At 41.9% G+C, this 19,258-nt stretch overlaps 1 protein-coding gene across 2 annotated transcripts; it reads left to right on the plus strand.

Annotated features, from left to right (window-relative positions):
* The first annotated feature begins 577 nt into the window (after positions 1 to 577).
* On the plus strand, positions 578 to 18,381 carry METTL6 (methyltransferase 6, tRNA N3-cytidine). Of its 2 annotated transcripts, XM_082459343.1 has the most exons (5): positions 578 to 817; positions 1,702 to 1,833; positions 9,617 to 9,787; positions 15,899 to 16,040; positions 18,017 to 18,381. In XM_082459343.1, the coding sequence occupies exons 1-5, from the start codon at positions 593 to 595 to the stop codon at positions 18,196 to 18,198; spliced, it is 852 nt and encodes a 283-aa protein (XP_082315469.1). In that variant the 5' UTR covers positions 578 to 592; the 3' UTR covers positions 18,199 to 18,381. The 2 variants fall into 2 exon arrangements, with proteins under 2 accessions (XP_082315469.1, XP_082315470.1); XM_082459344.1 differs by lacking the exon at positions 15,899 to 16,040 and having other exon boundaries at positions 18,017 to 18,153.
* Positions 18,382 to 19,258: the final 877 nt, after the last annotated feature.

A 19,258-nucleotide genomic window follows, 5' to 3' on the forward strand; every position in this document is an offset into this window, starting at 1 on the left:
CTTGGAAACGGTGACCCTCCTTCTGTCTGTGAATTGACCACCCGCTTCCAGTTCGTGCAGCCGTTGTGGTTGTTTGTAAGACACCCCTTTCACGGACACCGAACATTGATGAACCCAAGATTTCTCAGTCAGTTCTCGGCAGTGACCTTTTTCTAAACCAGAGCGATTTTTTGTATTAGTTAACTTACTCTGGTTTGAATTACAGTTCTGTGCGTGAGAGCTCTGGCCGCTGAATGTCAGCCCTTTGAAGGCAGGGGCTGTGTCTTGGTCTTTGTGACCTCTTCCATAGCGGGGCAGGGATTTGTGTAAGGTCAGCACCTAGTAAATGTTTGCTGAGTTGAACTGTTAGGTGAAAGAACTGTTGTAGGACCACTAACTCAGCATCTTTAAAAAACTGTTCTAGAACCCCCCCAACCGGAGTCTCATTCTTTTTCCTGCGAAACTCCCGATGCTGCCTGAGGCTTGGACCCAACCTGAGGGACCACATCTGAGAAAACCCTGCCTGTGTCTGCAGTATCCGCTTGAATTCCTCAGGTTGTTCAGGAATGGAGAATCTCCAGCAGTGTTAAATATATGACCATCAACTTAGGAGATGGCTGCTTTGCAAAGGAAAGGGCTTCAGGCAAGGATTCTCAGCTCTGAAGAAGAGGAGAAACTGAAAAGAGACCAAGCTTTAGTGTCTGATTTTAAACAGCAAAAACTGGAAAAAGAGGCTCAGAAGAACTGGGACCTTTTTTACAAAAGAAATAGCACTAATTTCTTCAAAGATAGACACTGGACCACCAGAGAGTTTGAGGAGCTCAGATCATGTAGAGAGGTAAACTAATATTACACGTTATTTGAGCTGTTCTTCATTTAAAATGTGTAGAAGAGGGGTGCTTTATTGCATTCCCAGGGGGAGTGTGAGATAATTTATGAAACCTCTCAGAGGCTTCATAAATTTTTGTACCTTAGATATACACTGTTTGTCTCAAGTAGTTTTAGCAGTTGCTGAGTTGTATAATACAGAGGAGAAAAGACGCTGTAACTGCAGTCCTGTTGTCTAACAAAGGCCAGTCACAGAATTTTGAAATCAGTGACTGGTGGGGCTTTCAGCCACTTCACACCGACATATCAGGCCATCAGCATCATGCTTCTGTATTATGGCAAGAGAAGGAAAAGTAGATAAATATATGCTTTTTTTGTAAGTTAAAAAAAAGGAGGGGCATTTTCTGTTTCTTTAAAGCTAATCTGAAAGTTGTAAATATTAAATTCATGCTGAATGATTTCAATGACAGGTTCATAATAATAATGATGAACACTTTATCATGCCCGTTTTCTAGAACTTTACGTGTGTTCTGTAACTTAAGCCTTATAATAACATGGTGAAGTTTGGTGTTACAATTATCCCCACTTGCTGATGAAATTGAGGCACAAAGCTGTTTAAGTGATTTGTCCAGTGATAGAACACGGGGCAAGGGGAGCAGTCCAGATTTGAGTGCACGCGGTTTAACCTCAGAGCCTATTCTGTTAACCATTATGCTGTGTTTTCTCCACACCAAACTGCCCAGTGCTGGACGAGGTATCAGTGGCTTTGGGTCATCAGTTCACTTAATTGTCTACTCCATGGGGACAGAGACCTTGTCTCGTGTTCTGGACCTTTTAGATTTTTCTTCATTATGTAGATGTAGTGTACTGTAACTTTGGGTTCTCTTTCCTCAGTTTGAAGATCAAAAATTGACTATGCTTGAAGCTGGCTGTGGGGTTGGGAACTGTTTATTCCCGCTTTTAGAAGATCCGAATATCTTTGCCTATGCCTGTGATTTTTCTCCAAGAGCAGTTGAATATGTCAAGGTTGGTGCACCAGCTGTGTGTTTTGTTATATTTTCCTAGACTTGTTGGACCTGCCTTCTACACCCATTTGCCCAATTTCAGTCCTCTCCCTGAAGCTAACCAGCTATGATCACTGTGAACCTAGTTTTCCTGTTTACATACATGTATAATACATACAGAAACATAGCAGTATTCAGAAAAGTAGAAAGAAATACCAAACAACATCCTTATCCTTGTATCCAGTTTTAATGATTGCCAGCATTTTGCTATGTTTGCTTTATAGACTTGCTGAACTGTTTTAAAGTAAGTTACAAATGTTGACACACTTCACTCCTAAATATGTATGCCTACATCTTCAAAAAAAATGAGGACTTTTTCTACATGACTACAATATACTTATCATATCTGCGAAAAATAACTGTAATTCCCTAATGTCATTAATACGCAGTCTGGATTCAGATTTCCCCCAATAGTCCCAGGTGTCTTTTATAGCTATATTTAATTAAGGACTACATCTTACACTTTATTATGTACCTTAAATCTCCTTAGCCTAAAACATTCCTGCCTTCCCCTTGACCTTTTACCCACTGACATTGAATTTTCAGAGAGAAAGCCATTTTCTATAATGAGGTCCCACATTCCAAATTGGGTCTGATTGTTTCTTTTAATCATTGTTTAACTTGTTTCTGTATTTCCTGTAAACTAGAAGTTAGATTTAAATCAGGTAAAATACTTTGGGCAAAAATACTTTAGTAGGTGATGTTGTTTCTTTCATATTGCATCCTACCAGGAGGCAGCAATGTATTCTTGCTGTAAGTGATGCTAGTTTTGATCACTGGGTTAAGGTAGTAACTACCTAATTCCTTTGTTGCACAGGTATTTTCTTTTTGTCACTAACAGATATGTGGGAGACACTTTGGCAACATGCAAATATGTAGTTTTCCATCAACCTTTCACAGTTTTAGCATCTATTAGACTTTTTAAATAGTGGCATCACATTGTACTATAACTTGCTTTCTTCGCTCCATGTTATATCTTGCTGAGTTTTTCATCCTAGTACATGTAGGTCCACTGCATTTCATTTACCTGTTGTAGTATTCCATAGAACGGATATGCCATACTGGAACAATTGCCTTGTTGATAATTGTTCAAATTGTTTCTAATTTTTTGCTCTTACAAGTAGGGTTAATGTAATCAAAATTGTACACATGCCCCAAAACACATGTGTGCACTTATTTCTGTGGTGAATAATAGAATAGAATTCCTTGGAGGAAGGATACATGTTGAAATTTAAGTAGATAATGCCAAGCTTCCATCCAGAAAATTATACCAATTTATAATTTCACCAATAGTATAAAGATATTTTTTCCTCTATGCCCTTAACATTTGACATCAGTCTTCTTTGTATCTCCCAATCTTATGGGCAAAAAGTACTGTCTCCAATTATTTATTTATTTATTTTTGGCTGTGTCGCATCTTAGTTGCGGCATGCGGGCTCTTCGTTGCAGCGCACGGGCTTCTCTGTAGTTGTGGTGCACAGGCTCCAGAGCATGCGGGCTCAGTAGTTGTGGTGTGCGGGCTCTCTAGTTGTGGTGCTCAGGCTTGGTAGTTGTGGTGTGCGGGCTTAGTTGCCCCACGGCTTGTGGGAACTTAGTTCCCTGACCAGGGATCCAACCCACGTCCCCTGCTTGATCTGTGACCCAGGATGTGATCTATCCTGGAGAATGTTCCATGTGCACTTGAGAAGAAAGTGTAATCTGCTGTTTTTGGATGGAATGTCCTATAAATATCAATTAAATCTATCTGGTCTGTTATGTCATTTAAAGCCTGTGTTTCCTTATTAATTTTCTGTTTGGATGATCTGTCCGTTGGTGTAAGTGAGGTGTTAAAGTCCCCCACTATTATTGTGTTACTGTCGATTTCCTCTTTTATAGCTGTTAGCAGTTGCCTTATGTATAGAGGTGCTCCTGTGTTGGGTGCATATATATCTATAATTGTTATATCTTCTTCTTGGATTGATCCCTTGATCATTATGTAGTGTCCTTCCTTGTCTCTTGTAACATTCTTTATTTTAAAGTCTATTTTATCTGATATGAGTATTGCTACTCCAGCTTTCTTTTGATTTCCACTTGCATGGCATATCTTTTTCCATCCCCTCATTTTCAGTCTGTATGGGTCCCTAGGTCTCAAGTTGGTCTCTTGTAGACAGCATATGTATGGGTCTTGTTTTTGTATCCATTCAGCGAGCCTGTGTCTTTTGGTTGGAGCATTTAATCCATTCACATTTAAGGTAATTACCGATATATATGTTCCTATTACCATTTTCTTAATTGTTACTGATTTGTTTTTGTAGGTCTTTTTCTTCTCTTGTGTTTCCCACTTAGAGAAGTTCCTTCAGCATTTGTTGTAGAGCTGGTTTGGTAGTGCTGAATTCTCTTAGCTTTTGCTTGTCTGTAAAACTTTTGATTTCTCCGTCAAATCTGAATGAGATCCTTGCTGGGTAGAGTAATCTTGGTTGTAGGTTCTTCCCCTTCATCACTTTAAATATATCATGCCACTCCCTTCTGGCTTGTAGAGTTTCGACTGAGAAATCAGCTGTTAACCTTGTGGGAGTTCCCTTGTATGTTGTTTGTCTTTTTTCCCTTGTTGCTTTCAGTAATTTTTCTTTGTCTTTAATTTTTGTCAATTTGATTACTATGTGTCTCGGTGTGTTTCTCCTTGGGTTTATCCTGCCTGGGACTCTCTGCCCTTCCTGGACTTGGGTGGCTATTTCCTTTCTCATGTTAGGGAAGTTTTCGACTCTAATCTCTTCAAATATTTTCTCGGGTCCTTTCTCTCTCTCTTCTTCTGGGACCCCTATAATGCGAATGTTGTTGCGTTTAATGTTGTCCCAGAGGTCTCTTAGGCTGTCTTCATTTCTTTTCATTCTTTTTTCTTTATTCTGTTCTGTGGCAGTGAATTCCACCATTCTGTCGTCCAGGTCACTTATCCTTCTTCTACCTCAGTAATTCTGCTATTGATTCCTTCTAGTGTAGCTTTCATTTCAGTTATTGTATTGTTCATCTCTGTTTGTTTGTTCTTTAATTCTTCTAGGTCTTTGTTAAACATTTCTTGCATCTTCTCGATCTTTGCCTCCATTCTTTTTCTGAGGTCCTGGATCATCTTCACCATCATTATTCTGAATTCTTGTTCTGGAAGGTTGCCTATCTCCTCTTCATTTAGTTGTTTTTCTGGGGTTTTATCTTGTTCCTTCATCTGGTACATAGCCCTCTGCCTTTTCATCTTGTCTGTCTTCCTGTGAATGTGGTTTTTGTTCCACAGGCTGCAGGATTGTAGTTCTTCTTGCTTCTGCTGTCTGCCCTGGGGTGGATGAGGCTGTGCAAGTTTCCTGATGGGAGGGACTGGTGGTGGGTAGAGTTGGCTGTTGCTCAGGTGGGCAGAGCTCAGTAAAACTTTAATCCGCTTGTCTGCTGGTGAGTGGGGCTTGGTTCCCTCCCTGTTGGTTGGCTTGAGGCGACCCAACACTGGAGCCTACCTGGGCTCTTTGGTGGGGCTAATAGCAGAATCTGGGAGGCTTCACGCCAAGGAGTACTTCCCAGAACTTCTGCTGCCAGTGTCCTTGTCCTCACGGTGAGCCACAGCCACCCCGTGCCTCTGCAGGAGATCCTCCAACACTAGCAGGTAGGTCTGGTTCAGTCTCCCCTGGGGTCACTGCTCCTTCCCCTGGGTCCCGATGCACACACTACTTTGTGTGTGCCCTCCAAGAGTGGAGTCTCTATTTCCTCCAGTCCTGTCGAAGTCCTGCAATCAATTCCCACTAGCCTTCAAAGTCTGATTCTCTAGGAATTCCTCCTCCCGTTGCCGGACCCCCAGGTTGGGAAGCCTTATGTAGGGCTCAGAACCTTCACTCCAGTGGGTGGACTTCTGTGGTATAAGTGTTCTCTAGTTTGTGAGTCACCCACTCAGCAGTTATTGGAATTGCTTTTATTGTGATTGCGCCCCTCCTACCATCTCATTGTGGCTTCTCCTTTGTCTTTGGGTACGAGGTATCGTTTTTGGTGAGTTCCAGTATCTTCATGTTGATGATTGTTCAGCAGTTGGTTGTGATTCCGGTGCTCTCGCAAGAGGGAGTGAGCGCACGTCCTTCTACTCTGCCATCTTGAACCAATCTGATAATCTTTTCCTTTTAAGGTACTAAGGTTTTATGTCTTGTTTAGAAGTTCTATAATCACACAGATATGCTTTTTAAAATTTTGGTTATGGTTTTTAATCAATCTGGAAAAAGTTTGGCCATTGTATCTCAAGTATTTCTTCAGCTCTGTTTCCTCTTCTCCTTCTAGGATTCCAATTACTTGTATGTTATACCATTTGTATTGTCTCACAGCTCTTGGATGCTGGTTTTTTGTTTTTAACTTTTTTTCCCTTTCTTCAGTTTGTGTAATTTCTGTTGTCCTATCATCAAGTTCACTGGTTCCTCTTTAAGCGGTAGGCATTCCTGTTGATGTGCCTGTCAAAAGCATTCTTCATTTCTGTAACTAAGCTTTTGGTTTTTAGCATTTCCAGTTGATTTGTTTTGTAGTTTCTATCTCTCTGTGAAATTACCTATCTGATCTTGCATGTTGTCTACCTTTTCCTTTAGAGCCTTTAATATGTTAATCACAGTTATTTTAAATGTCCAAACCTGTAGTTCCAACGTCTGTGTCATATTTGAGTCTGGTTCTCATGATTGATTGTCTCTTCAGACCATATTTTTTCTTGCCTTTTGGTATGCCTTGTTCTTTTTTGTTGAAAGCCGGGTATGTTATATAGGGCAGTGGATACTGAGGTAATAAGGATTTGTAATAATCTAGACAGGAGTTGGGCTCTATTTGAAGTCTCTTGTTGCTATAGTTACCTGTGAGGTTTGTTGTTGCTATGGGCCTCAGAGACTTCAAACTCCTCTGGTGACTTTGTTTTTGTTGCTCCTCTTGGCTTTGGGTCTTCCCTTTGTGCTGTTCACCATGAAGAGTCTGTCTCTTGCAGCTTTCCCAGCAATCCACTGTTATTACTGGAGACTTGTTGGTAGTATGTGGGGAGAGACTTTCTCTAATGTTCTGATTCTCAGTTTTTGAACTACATAATGGACCTGTGTTTTAGGGGTGTGGCCCTCACAAGTGTTTCTGCTTCTCCAGGAATAGAGCTTTTCTCTCCCATCGCTTCCCCACCTCTGTCATCCTCTGTGGTCTTGAGGCCATTCTCTCTGCAGATTAAGACTAGGTCTGGGAAGAGTAGGGCCCTCCCCCAGTGGTAGTGGTACTCCACCAGTGCCCTAAGGATACAGGCCTCAGATGACTTTTCCCCTGCAGGTTAAACCTTTCCTCCCTTAAAGGAGGTGAGAAAGTCCAGCACCAGAAAGAGCACCATTGTCTCTGTGAGAGCCTGGTGATGTCCTTGGTGGAAACACCTGCAAAGGGTGGGAACATCCCGATGGCTTCATCTGTTTGTCACATTTCTAATTTTCTCTTCCCAGGCTGAAGGCTACTGCCTCAGGTAAGCAAACGCTTGGGTCCTGCGTCTCCCTGAAGGCACCTGTCCCTCTCCAGATTTGGGGATGGCTGGTGGTTCTTTGACCTCTGTTCTTTCATGGGTTCACATAAAGTTGCTTTCTGTCCAGCTTGTTTCCCATAAGGATGGGAGCTACATCTCTCCACCTCTCTACATCTCTGCACTGGAGCTGCAAGTCTTTTATTACTCCAAGTGGTCTGCTGTCCTCTAACGGAAGTGGATAGAGCTAGCTGTTCAAACAGTGAATTGAGTGAGAAATTCGTTTTCCATTCCTGATAATTGTCACCTGTATTGTCTACTTTTTTTTTTTTAATTTATTTTTGGCCATGTTGGGTCTTTGTTGCTATGCGCGGGCTTTCTCTAGTTGCGGAGAGAGGGGGCTACTCTTCGTTGCGGTGCATAGGCTTCTCATTGCGGTGGCTTCTCTTGTTGCGGAGCACGGGTTCTAGGCACGCGGACTTCAGTAGTTGTGGCACGCGGGCTCAGTAGTTGTGGCTTGTGGACTCTAGAGCACAGTCTCAGTAGTTGTGGTGCACGAGTTTAGTTGCTCCGCAGCCTGTGGGATCTTCCCAGACCAGGGCTCGAACCCATGTCCCCTGCATTGGCAGGCGGATTCTTAACTACGCCACCAGGGAAGTCCCTATTATCTACCTTTTTTTTTAATCTAATTGCCATTTTTGTCATCTCTCTTCTGTCATATACACTACTGATCCCTCTTTATACGTGGGTCTGTTTGGGGACTGTGTTCTGTCTCAGTGATATATTTGTCCCCATTCTCAAACCACACTGTTTTAGTAATTCATTTTGTAATGTGTTTTGATGTCCAGTAGTGTGCCTCCTCTTCCACTGTTCTTCATTTAAAAATCATCTTGGAGGACTTCCCTGTTGGCACAGTGGTTAAGAATCCACCTGCCAGTGCAGGGGATACGGGTTCGAGCCCTGGTCCGGGAAGATCCCACATGCCGTGGAGCAGCTAAGCCGGTGTGCCACAACTACTGAGCCTGTGCTCTAGAGCCCGTGAGCCACAACTACTGAGCCTGCATGCTGCAACTACTGAAGCCCACGTGCCTAGAGCCCTTACTGTGCAACAAGAGAAGCCACCGCAATGAGAAGCCTGCACACCACAATGAAGAGTAACTCCTGCTCACTGCAACTAGAGAAAGCCCGTGCACAGCAGTGAAGACCCAACACAGCCAAAAAAAATAAATCAATAAAATAAATACATTAAAAACAAACAAAAAAAAACCCCACAATGTGATATCACCTCACAGCCATTAGGATGGCCACTATCAAAAAAAAAAATCATCTTGGCTATTCCTCAAGATTTTCACTTCCAGATGAATAAAATTTACCTTGTCAAGTTTCTAGAATCTGTGGAGATTCAGTTGAGATTGCATTGGATTTATAAGAGGAGTTATAGGTAGAACTGACACCTTTTCAACATTGAACCTTCCCATCCAATAACTTTGTATATCTCTCTCTTTATTAAAGTCCTTATTCACATTAAAGAAAAGTTTGATTTTTTTTTCCATAATGCTCTTATACATGTGTTGAAACCATCAACCAAAATGTACCAGGAACTCACTTGTAGTTAAAAAAAAAAAAAAAAAAAAAGTTAGGTTTTATTAGCTTGCTGCATCAAGGGAAAATATACCCAGAAGAACTGTGGGAGCATCTCAGTAAAGGAAGTTGGAAGGGCTTCTCATAGGGTTAAGGGAGCAGAGGCTGGTTTTGGATTATCATCCCTCTGGAGTTACATGCTTCTAAAATGCTCAGTTTGGAATATGGGATAGACTGTGTACTCAGTTAAAAATGATTGGTTAATATATTTAAAACAGGTAACCAACAAGGACCTGCTGTATAGCACAGGGAACTCTGCTCAATACTCTGTAATAACCTAAATGGGAAAAGAATTGGAAAAAGAATAGGTACATGTATATGTATAACTGAATCACTCTGCTGTACACCTGAAACTAACAACACTGTTAATCAAATGTACTCCAATATAAAATAAAAATTTTTTTAAAAGGAAAAACGTGATTTGTTAAAATGAAATATTGTCTGTTGCAGCAGTAGTGAACATTACATGCTTTAATGTGCAAATGGTTCATTACTCAGTTTTACCCACTTACAAAGTGATCATTGATTTCTGTGCAGCAGTGTATACATAGAAATAGGATCTCCTTTTGATGCTGTGTTTTTCTCTATGTATCAACGTGGATGTGGTGTTAAAATTATTTTGTGTTTTTCTCCTCCCTAGCAAAATCCTTTATATGACACAGAAAGATGCAAGGTATTCCAGTGTGATCTGACTAAAGATGACCTTCTGGAACACGTGCCCCCAGAGTCTGTGGATGTTGTCATGTTGATATTTGTGCTCTCTGCGGTTCACCCTGATAAAATGCACCTTGTCTTACAAAACATTTACAAGGTTAGTAATTGGGAGCCTGCACTTGAGGGTTAGATGTCCTGATCTTTTCACTTACCTTCCCTCTGAGGCTCATGTGCTGTCTCGATTCACAGAGTCTCCCCGATCTCACGAGGTGGGCTGCATAGTCAGTGTAGGGAAGAAAGTTCTCCTGCATAAAACATCCACCCTAAATTCTCATTTGCCTGGTGGCTATCGCTGCCCTTCAGAGCTTGGCCAGCCTTGGAGCAGGGGTGATTTTGCAGCTGCCTAGGATCTGTGGAGTCTTGCTGTAAAATGAGAGGAAGCATAGTTCAGTGCACAAGAGCACACAGTCTGGAGTCAGGGTGCCTAGAATCAAATCTGGCTCCCCTAATGCAGGCAACTTCCTTTACCTTTCTGAGCCTCCATTTCATTACCTGTGGAATGTTGAGATAATAGTTCCTAGATCTTAGGATTTGCGGGAGATTATATGAGATGTGTTTTAAGTGCTTAGTGCAGTGCCTAGAAATGGTGAGTGCTCTTTAAAAGTCAGCTGTGGTCGTCATTGTTGTTACTCCCATCATTGTTGTTAGACTGGGGAGGACCCAAGCTGCTGTGGCCACCAGGAGGCTGCTGCAGCACTCAGGGAGTAAAGCATCACTCCTAAGTCATGTGACTCAAGATAGGCCACCTTTTCATTCTTCTCTGGGCCTCAGTTTTCTTGTCTGTAAAATGGGGGTGTCTTTCACTCATGGGGTTATTGTGAGATGCAGGTAAGATCAGGTACGAGGTGCTTTGTAAACTACAATAGAGGCTCTCTTAGCTGTACAAACAGTGGGTAACCATGTTGATTAACTTAAAATCAACTAAGTCAAGAAATGATTTTTAAAAATGGTACCTTCTTACCGTAAACATTTTATTATAAGTTAAAATATGTTAATACTCACTTATCATTCTTTTCATGTAGAGCTAAGGCCTTTTCTTTGAGTATGGGGCCATTTATCTTACATAAATCATAAATGTAATAGAGTTTTGGTTTCTTTACAGCAAGAACTTAAAAACAATTGAAAAGTAATATGAGGGCAGTCTTTTATATTTTTACCCAGACTTTCATAGTTGATTCTCCCACGCTTAAATAGAAGTTTGTTCAGTGTTTGTTTAACAAGTCTTTCCAAAGTATTCAACATACTTTTCATAGGAAATAAAACTGCCTTCTGTTCACGTTCATATTGCATTGTTTATATTGTGTATATAATGATAAATCTCAGAACAGCAGCACGAGCAAGCTTGGGCATGAACACCAGTGACTGATGGGAGCACCAGCTCCCCGGGAGGCCCTGGAGTGTAATGGCGCACCATCTAGAGAGCCTGGGAGCCTCACCTGCTCAGGGGGTCATGGCTTCAGTCAGTCTGTTTACAGAGAGAGTGGAAAGTGTCCAGCAAGCTGAGAAAGTGGACATTAGTTGAGAGCCTCTGTATATGTAGAGCTGTACATTAAAATTTAACCCTGGTTTGTGATGTTTTAAAAGAGTAGTGAGGTAGAAATTTCAAGATGCTGGAAACCTGTTAGGGAATAACTATTCTCACTGAAAACAATTTTTTAAAAAATTCAGATATTGCCACATTGGTTTTAGCCCTCTGCTTGTGAGGTTTTGTAAGGTTTTTTCCTCCTTACCTCTCCTTTCCCTGCCCTGGCATATGAACGGATGAGAACCCAGCGTGTATCCACAGATGGGCATGGGACTTAAGCTGGGTAAAGAGGGAAGAGGGGACCGATTGGAGGATCCCTGATTTGATGGCTCAGGTGAAGGTGAAGGTTTATGAAAGATGGGGAATTAGAGAGCTGGAAAAATGGTGTAGGGGGTGGTCGGAGAGTGACTTGTGTGACACTGAGAGTATGAAGGGGTTATACTTTACAGTGTTGACAAGACCTTAGGACATTACTGTGGAAGCGAGTGATTAAGGTAGGGTGGAGGACGAGATCTTTGGAAGAGAGAAGCTCAAATCATTGAGGCCAGCATATTTGGAAGCATAATCCACGTGCATGTTGAAATTGATGGGAATTAAGAATGGAGTAGTATGAGGATGAAAGCATAAACCACAAGATGCATTCATCATGAAATGGAGGGAAATGACCCTGGAACTAATAGATGACTAACAATAAGGGATAGTGGGTGGTATGATCTGATGACAGGAGATTCAGACCTGAGGCTTGGGGAGGAGAAAGGGGAATGCACAGAAAGTAGCAATGGGGCAAGGAGGACCCCAGCCCCATTCCCATGCCCAGTGGTACAAGGACCATGGGAGAAAACACAGCCTGACTTGAGAGGTTGCAGGGAAAACTGCGTCCTCAGGGGACAGTCAGGATTTTGTTAGCAGGAGAATGTGAAGGGAACATTCAGGATACCAGTGATTTCACTGATGGAGGGTTTTGGGGATTAGGAAGGAGTAGGAGGTAATAGGGGCAGAGTAAGGAGTGTCTGGAACTTTACTGGGGACGAGAGTGCCCACTGTCAATATTCTATCCATCATTATACTGGAGGTCCTAGTCAGTTGGAGAAGACCAGAAAAGGGAATAAAGGGTTTTAGAATGAGAAAGAAACAGAAGTCATTATTTGCAGATAATATGATTGTCTAATGAGAAAATATTAACAGAATTACATAAGTGTAAGATGAATGTACTCAGTGCCACAGAACTGTACATGTAAAAAAGAGTAACATGCATTGTGCAATCTTACTTTTCTGCTTCATGTTACATGTTTTGTTCTACTTCTTTGTTTGATTTTGAGTTTTTTGGTAGACTTTTTTTTTTTTTTTTGAGGAAATTGACAGCTGATTTTAAATTTACATGAAGGAACAAAGAGTCAAAACACTCTTGAAGAAGAAGGCGATGGGCAGATTTATACCCTGCCAGATATAAAGGCTTGTTACAACTACAATTATTAAGACACAATGGTGTTGGCAGAGGGACAGACAAATTGACAAATGGAATGTGATAGCTTAAAAGCAGATCCATATATATTTGGAAATTTGATAGTTGATAGAGGTGACATTGAAGATCACTGGGAAAAGGACTGCTCAGCAAATGATTCTGGGACTGTTGGTAGTCCACGTGGGGAAAAACCAAAATTGTATTCCTACTTCACCTCCTATACAAAAGTCATTCCAGGTGGATTTAAAGACAAATGGAAAAGACAAAAGTTTAAGCCTTTCAGAAGAAAATATAGGAGAAAATCTTTGACTTCAGAGTAGGGAAAATTTTCTCAAAGACTCAAACACATTCTATGCATAAAGATGATGGTAAAAAAATTAAGAGTTTCTGTTCTTCAAAAGACAATATAATTCAAAGAAATTAAAAAGACAAGGTGGGAAAAGTAACTTGAAATCTATTCAACTGAGGGACTTCCTTGGCGGTCTAGTGGTTAAGATTCCGAGCTTCCACTGCAGGGGCCATGGCTTCGATCCCTGGTTGGCTTAGTATCCAGAATGTATAAGGAATTCCTGAGTAACAGTAAGAATGACAATAGAAAAATGAGCAAACAGTCAATTTATAGAAGAGAACACACAAATAGTTAACATATGAAAAGATAGCCTCAATAACCCAGGAAATGGAAAATAAAACCATAATGAGACACCATTAGATGAATAAAGTTAAGTCTGACAGAGCCAGGTATTAATGAGGATATGCCTATTCTTGACTTAAATGGAAACATACAGCATGTTATCTATATTTTAGTATGTAATGAAGTGTTATATTAAAAGAAAAGTTAACTTGAGCTGTCCCAGTCCATACCTGGCCCCTTTCTTATAGTAACAAATTCCATTTCAGCAGTCTTCCTGTTTTTACCCCCCAATAGAAATCCTTTTTCAACTGACCTGGAATGAGTTCACGGCAGCAGTGTGATGCTGTCATGCATAGCCAGTCACTGGTTCATTAATTTGAGACCATGTGCTTCATGAGGAAATTACTGGAAGAAGCGAACTCTCAGCCTCTGACAATCAGGCACCCTTTGGGCAGCTCTGCAGTCTTGCTTGATCAGCTACAGTAATAAGCTGTTGTACGGTAGAGCTAATTACTCTAGGATGTAAACACCTGAGAAATTTTAAAACCACATAATTTTACACTGAAAGGCAGCCTTAAAGTTGAATTCCCTCAGTTTTGGAATAGAACAGTAAAATAAAAATAGACCAAGTTTGTCATCAGAAGACGAGATTTTGGTCTTCCCTGTGCCACTGACTTGCCTTGAAAGCCCAGGCGAGTCACTTGTACTCTGAGACTCACGCAGCGTGGAGTGGGTCTGGTCGACCTCGCCTGCTCTCTTCCTGGAGCTGTTGGGAGGGTGAGGAAAGCCGGTGGCTGCACAGCCCCGCCATCAAAGGAGGTGTTACACCATAATTACTGTCTTACGGACGAGAGAACACATTCAGAGGGATGAAATGTTGTCCACGGTCATTCAACCAGTTGACAGAAGAGCTGGGACATGGACCAGGATTTCCCAAATTCCTGAGCAAGTGTCCCTTGCAGCCTTTCCTTCCCTCTGAAATTAAGAATGATTTGTTTCTCACACAGACTAAAATTTTCAGACTTCTTCCTTCTCAGTTATTCACATTTTAAAATTTAGCATTTCTGACCAAGGTATGAATGTTTTTATCTAAGAGGCACTTTACTGACAGTATTTTAAATGCATGCTTGTGTTGATAAGAATTCGCTAAATGACGGAATTCCCTGGCAGTCCAGTGGTTAGGACTCCGTGCTTTCAGTGCCAAGGGCGTGGGTTCGATCCCTGGTTGGGAACTAATATCCCACAAGCCATGGGACGTGGCCAAAAAAAAAAAAGAGAAGAGAATTTGCTAAATGAGAAAATCTGCAGCACATTTGGAAGTATTATGGGCCATCTTTCCTATTCTATTTAGGAAGAGGAAACACATCAAATTACATCAGAAATCTACTATAATAGGTGCTACATGTCATGTCTTAAAGATCATCTTGTTGATGTGATGGGGCAGAAAATATTTAATAAAATCAATGCCCCCTTTTGAAGTCCACTCTTATTTGGTAAAGTTATGCAGTTTGAAAGAATCCCCGCATAAAAAGCAAGTGTCACAGCGAGTACCACTTTCTTTTCATTCTGAAAAGCATATGGCTATTTGCTGTGTAAGAGAGGGGCAGTTATACCACTCCCAGCGGATTTTACCTTCCAATTTTTGAGACATCTGCTCTGTGACAGCTATTTCTGAAAGGCTGTAGTGAGGAACTCCCACCGGAGCCTGACACTGGTCCCTTCTCTACACACTGCACTAGTGTGAAGATGCTTCACCTCAAATCAAGAAGTGCAGCAGTGTGGGAAGAATACTCAAGTTACCCCTTCCCTCACAGCCTCTCTTGTCTTGTCAGTAGTGAGGACGGAATTGGAATGACACCCCCCGCCCCTTCTCTGCCCAGGGCTAACAAACGTCCCTGATCCTGCAATGTGATGCCTTTTACCCCAGCGTGAGTCCTGCCTCCCCTCCTTAGTAGCTGTTGTATGATCATGGGCAAATCACTTCCCTCTTCTGCTACCAGTTTCCTTGTCTCACAGAGGATAATCACACTCCTTCCTTCCTTCCTCCCAGAATTGTATGAAGACCCAATGAGAAAATGTCTGGTAAGCTATAGCGGGCCGTCCACTGTTAGTGTGGTGGGCAAGCCATACAGAATTGTAGCCTGGGAGACCAGAGCTGAGACTCAGGATGAGGAAGGCCAAAAAATCAGTAAAAAGTGAAAATGACATCGAATTTTTTTAAAGAAACAATTTGACTTCAGGGTCATGGAGTAGGAGATGGCTAATAAAATGGTGGGAGAACGTGCTTTAGTGAGGGTATGATTGTTTCTTCTAATGTCTTTAACACTTTAATTGTGTGACACTGGACCTTCCACAGAGCTCTCATTAGTGCTCAGGAAGTACCCCTCCAGCGCACAGGACACTGCCAAGTCTTAGCACACCTTTGCTTATCAGGCCCTTTTCCTTCATAGTATGGGTGTTGCAGTCTGGCCCCTTTCATAACTGTCACAAATGCAGGTTATTTTAATCCCTAAATCAATCAGGTTTTATTTTATAGTAAGCTCTGTTTGACTGGGTCCCCGAGTTACGTGCAGCCTGTTTTGTTTCGTAGGTATTAAAACCAGGCAAAAGTGTCTTGTTTCGCGACTATGGGCTGTATGATCATGCCATGCTTAGGTTTAAAGCCGGCAGCAAACTTGCAGAAAACTTTTATGTTAGACAAGATGGAACCAGATCGTATTTTTTCACTGATGGTAAGATTGCTGAACTCTGTCTTGACTGCTGTTTCCTTGATTGCATTGTCACTGTGGTACCAGTTGGAGTGGGGGTGACTGTACCCCGCTCACAAGCACAAGGTCCCAGAACAAGCCCGGTCATGCGCACCACTTACCAGCCCCGGCTGTGAGCTCACAAGCCACCTCTGGTGATGGTGTCCAGTTAGTGAGCCGGATCAGTGGACAGGCTCTGATGCGCCGCCATGTGGATGACGCCAGGAGCTGCGCTGGAAAGGGGGGAGAGCAAACCAGAATCTTCACTTCGTCCACTCAGGAATAAAGCAAATAGGACAGGGTAGTGCCTTGAGATTACTTGAGTCTCACAAAGGTAAGAAACCTTTTTCTATAAAAGTGATTGAGGGACTTCCCTGGCGGTCCAGTGGTTAAGACTTTACCTTCCAATGCAGAGGGTGCAGGTTCGATCCCTGGCTGGGGAGCTAAGACCCCACATGCCTCGAGGCCAAAAAATCAAGATAAAAAACAAGCAATATTGTAACAAATTCAATAAAGATTTCAAAAATGGTCCACATCAAGACAAATCTTTAAGAAAAAAAAGTGATTGAAACTGTTTTTACACAAATTTGCTATAGAGGGGTCTTTAAAAGGTCATTTTTGATAAGAAAACCATCCAAACACCGAGCATGATTTTAGTCTTTTAGGTATTTTGAACGTTAGTTTTAAGCCTGTTAAATACAGGCATACCTCGTTTTATTGTGCTTCATGGATATTGCATTTTTCGTAAATGGGATGTTCGTGACAACCCTGTGTCAAACAAGTCTATTGGCACCATTTTTCCAACAGCATTTGCTCACTTCATGCCTCTATGTCAGATTTTGGTAATTCTCACAATATTTTGAACTATTATAAATTATTATATTTCCTATGGTGATCTGTGGTCAGTGATCTTTGATGTTACTACTAAGACTCTCTGCAGGCTCAGATGATGGTTAGCAATATTTAGCAATAAAGTATTTTTTAATTAAGGTATACACATTGTTTTTTTAGACACAGTGCTACTGCGTACTTAATAGACTACAGTATAGTGTAAACATAACTTTCATATGCACTGAGAAACCAGAAAATTCGTGTGGTTCACTTTATTGCAATATTTGCCTTTATTGTGGTGGTCTGGAACCGAACCCACAATATCTCTGAGGTGTGCCTGTAATCTGAACCACAAGATGATTACCTTCTTAAGCTCTAATTTTTACAACATTTGTATTTCTTGAAGTGAAATATTCTCTTAAACTCAAAAATAAAGCTAAAAATGAGTGATTAACATTAAAACTACAAAACCATTAAAAATGTGCGGTGAAAATTAAAAATTTGTTTTAATGTTTTGGATTCATGAAATCTGATTAAACCAATTATAAATAATTGAGAAGATACAGTAATATCTGCAAAGTGCTTCAGAGCACATTCTTCGGAGTAATGCCCTCGATAAGAGTCTTTGTTTTTGCTGCGTAGCCATTCTATTTGTTTCACTTAATGTGTAGTGATGTATTACTTGGATTAACTTTTCCTTAGGGTATGTCACCACCAGAAGATTTTTTTTCTCCCCACTTTGGTCACCGATTTTCCTCCTTCATGTTAGCATAGATGAGGTGCTTGATGTAAACAAATTGAGCACACACGCATTTTGCATGAGTACAGCCAGTCTGGAATTGTGTTTCTTTTTACTCAGACTCTTGTCCTTGGGGACTCACAGTAGGGCAAGGAGGGCGTACTACAGGTTGTTCTTAAACTTTTTTGCTTATTGTTTATTTGGGAGTTTTTGTTTGATAGGGAGAAGTAGGAGTTTGTTAACTTTCCAGAACAAAACCTTCTTTACCTTTTAGTGTTGAGGTTCTCCTTCCATTAAGGACGCCCTGTCTCAGCCTCCCACCCCCCTCACCACTGCTCAGTGGCGCAGTGGAGTCCAGACTGCGAGCGCTGTCGATCTGCTTGTCTTCTAGAATTCCTGGCACGGCTCTTTATGGACACAGGTTACGAAGAAGAGGTGAACGAGTATGTGTTTCGTGAGACGGTGAATAAAAAAGAAGGCCTGTGTGTGCCGAGGGTTTTCCTTCAGAGCAAGTTCCGAAAGTCTCTGAAGAACCCAACTCCTGTGACCCCGCACCTGGGCCACGAGTCCTGACCTTTTACGAGGTTGATGTCTGTGCCTCCCCTTGAAGAGGAAAGTTTCAAGTCACTCTTTTTATTTTGTGTACTTTTATATTTTAACTTTTTAAAATGAATATATATACTTTTTATATTAAAAGGTAGCAAGTGTGTGTGTGTTACAGAAATGTAAATAAAATTGCAAGACCTGAAGAGGAAAGTTTTATGGTATAAAGTGATTTAGCCATGTTGTCTAAGATTCCACAGAGGAAAACACGAGGGCCCTGTAGCACTTAAAGAGACCCGTGTCATTCATCACTCCTCCAGTCTGTAAATGTGTCTCTAGGCAGCATGTCAGACAACCCTGTGGAAAAATGAGGCCAAATAGACTAAAATAACACATCCCTGTGTATTTTTAGCTTGAAGGATTGTTCTCTTCTCTTCTTTCTCCAGTGTCTCATGTTTGCCCATTTCCCTCTGCTTTGGTTCATTTATGTGCCTCCTCAGGACCAGTGTCCACAAATGCCACTTTTGAATTGGAGGTCTCAAGGACACCCCATGGCTCCCTGCTTCGTCCTTGAGACCATCTGTAATTGGGCCAGTCCCTGGCCACAGTGCCCTGAGGGAGACGGGAAGGCCATCCCCTGTCCCAGCTCCCCACTGGGAAATGAGGCGGCGGCAGCTAAGAGGCAGTGACCGCCATGGCTAGTGCTGAGGTGGCATATGGGAAAATCCTCAGATTGGTCTGCTGACCGGTTTCCCAAGCATTCCTGTGTAATGACTTTCACTTTATAAAATGAAATCAGAGTTCTTTTGGCCTGCTAACAAAGCTGATCCTGTAGGCCGTGATGTTTCCTGTTTATGCGAATGGTTGTCTTGAGTGTACTGCCTGGCCCGCACACACAGCCAGCTAGGGCCCTTCAACCCCAGACACATTTGAAGGGGAGGGGTCCCTGTGGGGAGGGGCTGGCCAGTGGTCATAGCCGTTGTGTACAGTTAGAGTCAGCCCTCCCGCTTCCGGAGAGAGGGGGGACAGGCAGTGAGGCTCAGGCGGCATGCTTGCTGGGCGTCCTCACTCTGCCATCTGTCCCTGACTG

Source organism: Balaenoptera physalus (genome assembly GCF_965194825.1).
Source record: "Balaenoptera physalus genome assembly, chromosome: 4".
Lineage (NCBI taxonomy): Eukaryota > Metazoa > Chordata > Mammalia > Artiodactyla > Balaenopteridae > Balaenoptera > Balaenoptera physalus.

Excerpts from the sequence above, each read along its gene's own strand:
- METTL6 (XM_082459343.1), top strand. The coding sequence starts at position 593 with ATGGCTGCTTTGCAAAGGAAAGGGCTTCAGGCAAGGATTCTCAGCTCT. Across the intron at positions 9,788-15,898 it reads TCTTACAAAACATTTACAAG|GTATTAAAACCAGGCAAAAG; the intron begins GTTAGTAATTGG and ends TTTGTTTCGTAG. Across the intron at positions 16,041-18,016 it reads ATCGTATTTTTTCACTGATG|AATTCCTGGCACGGCTCTTT; the intron begins GTAAGATTGCTG and ends CTTGTCTTCTAG.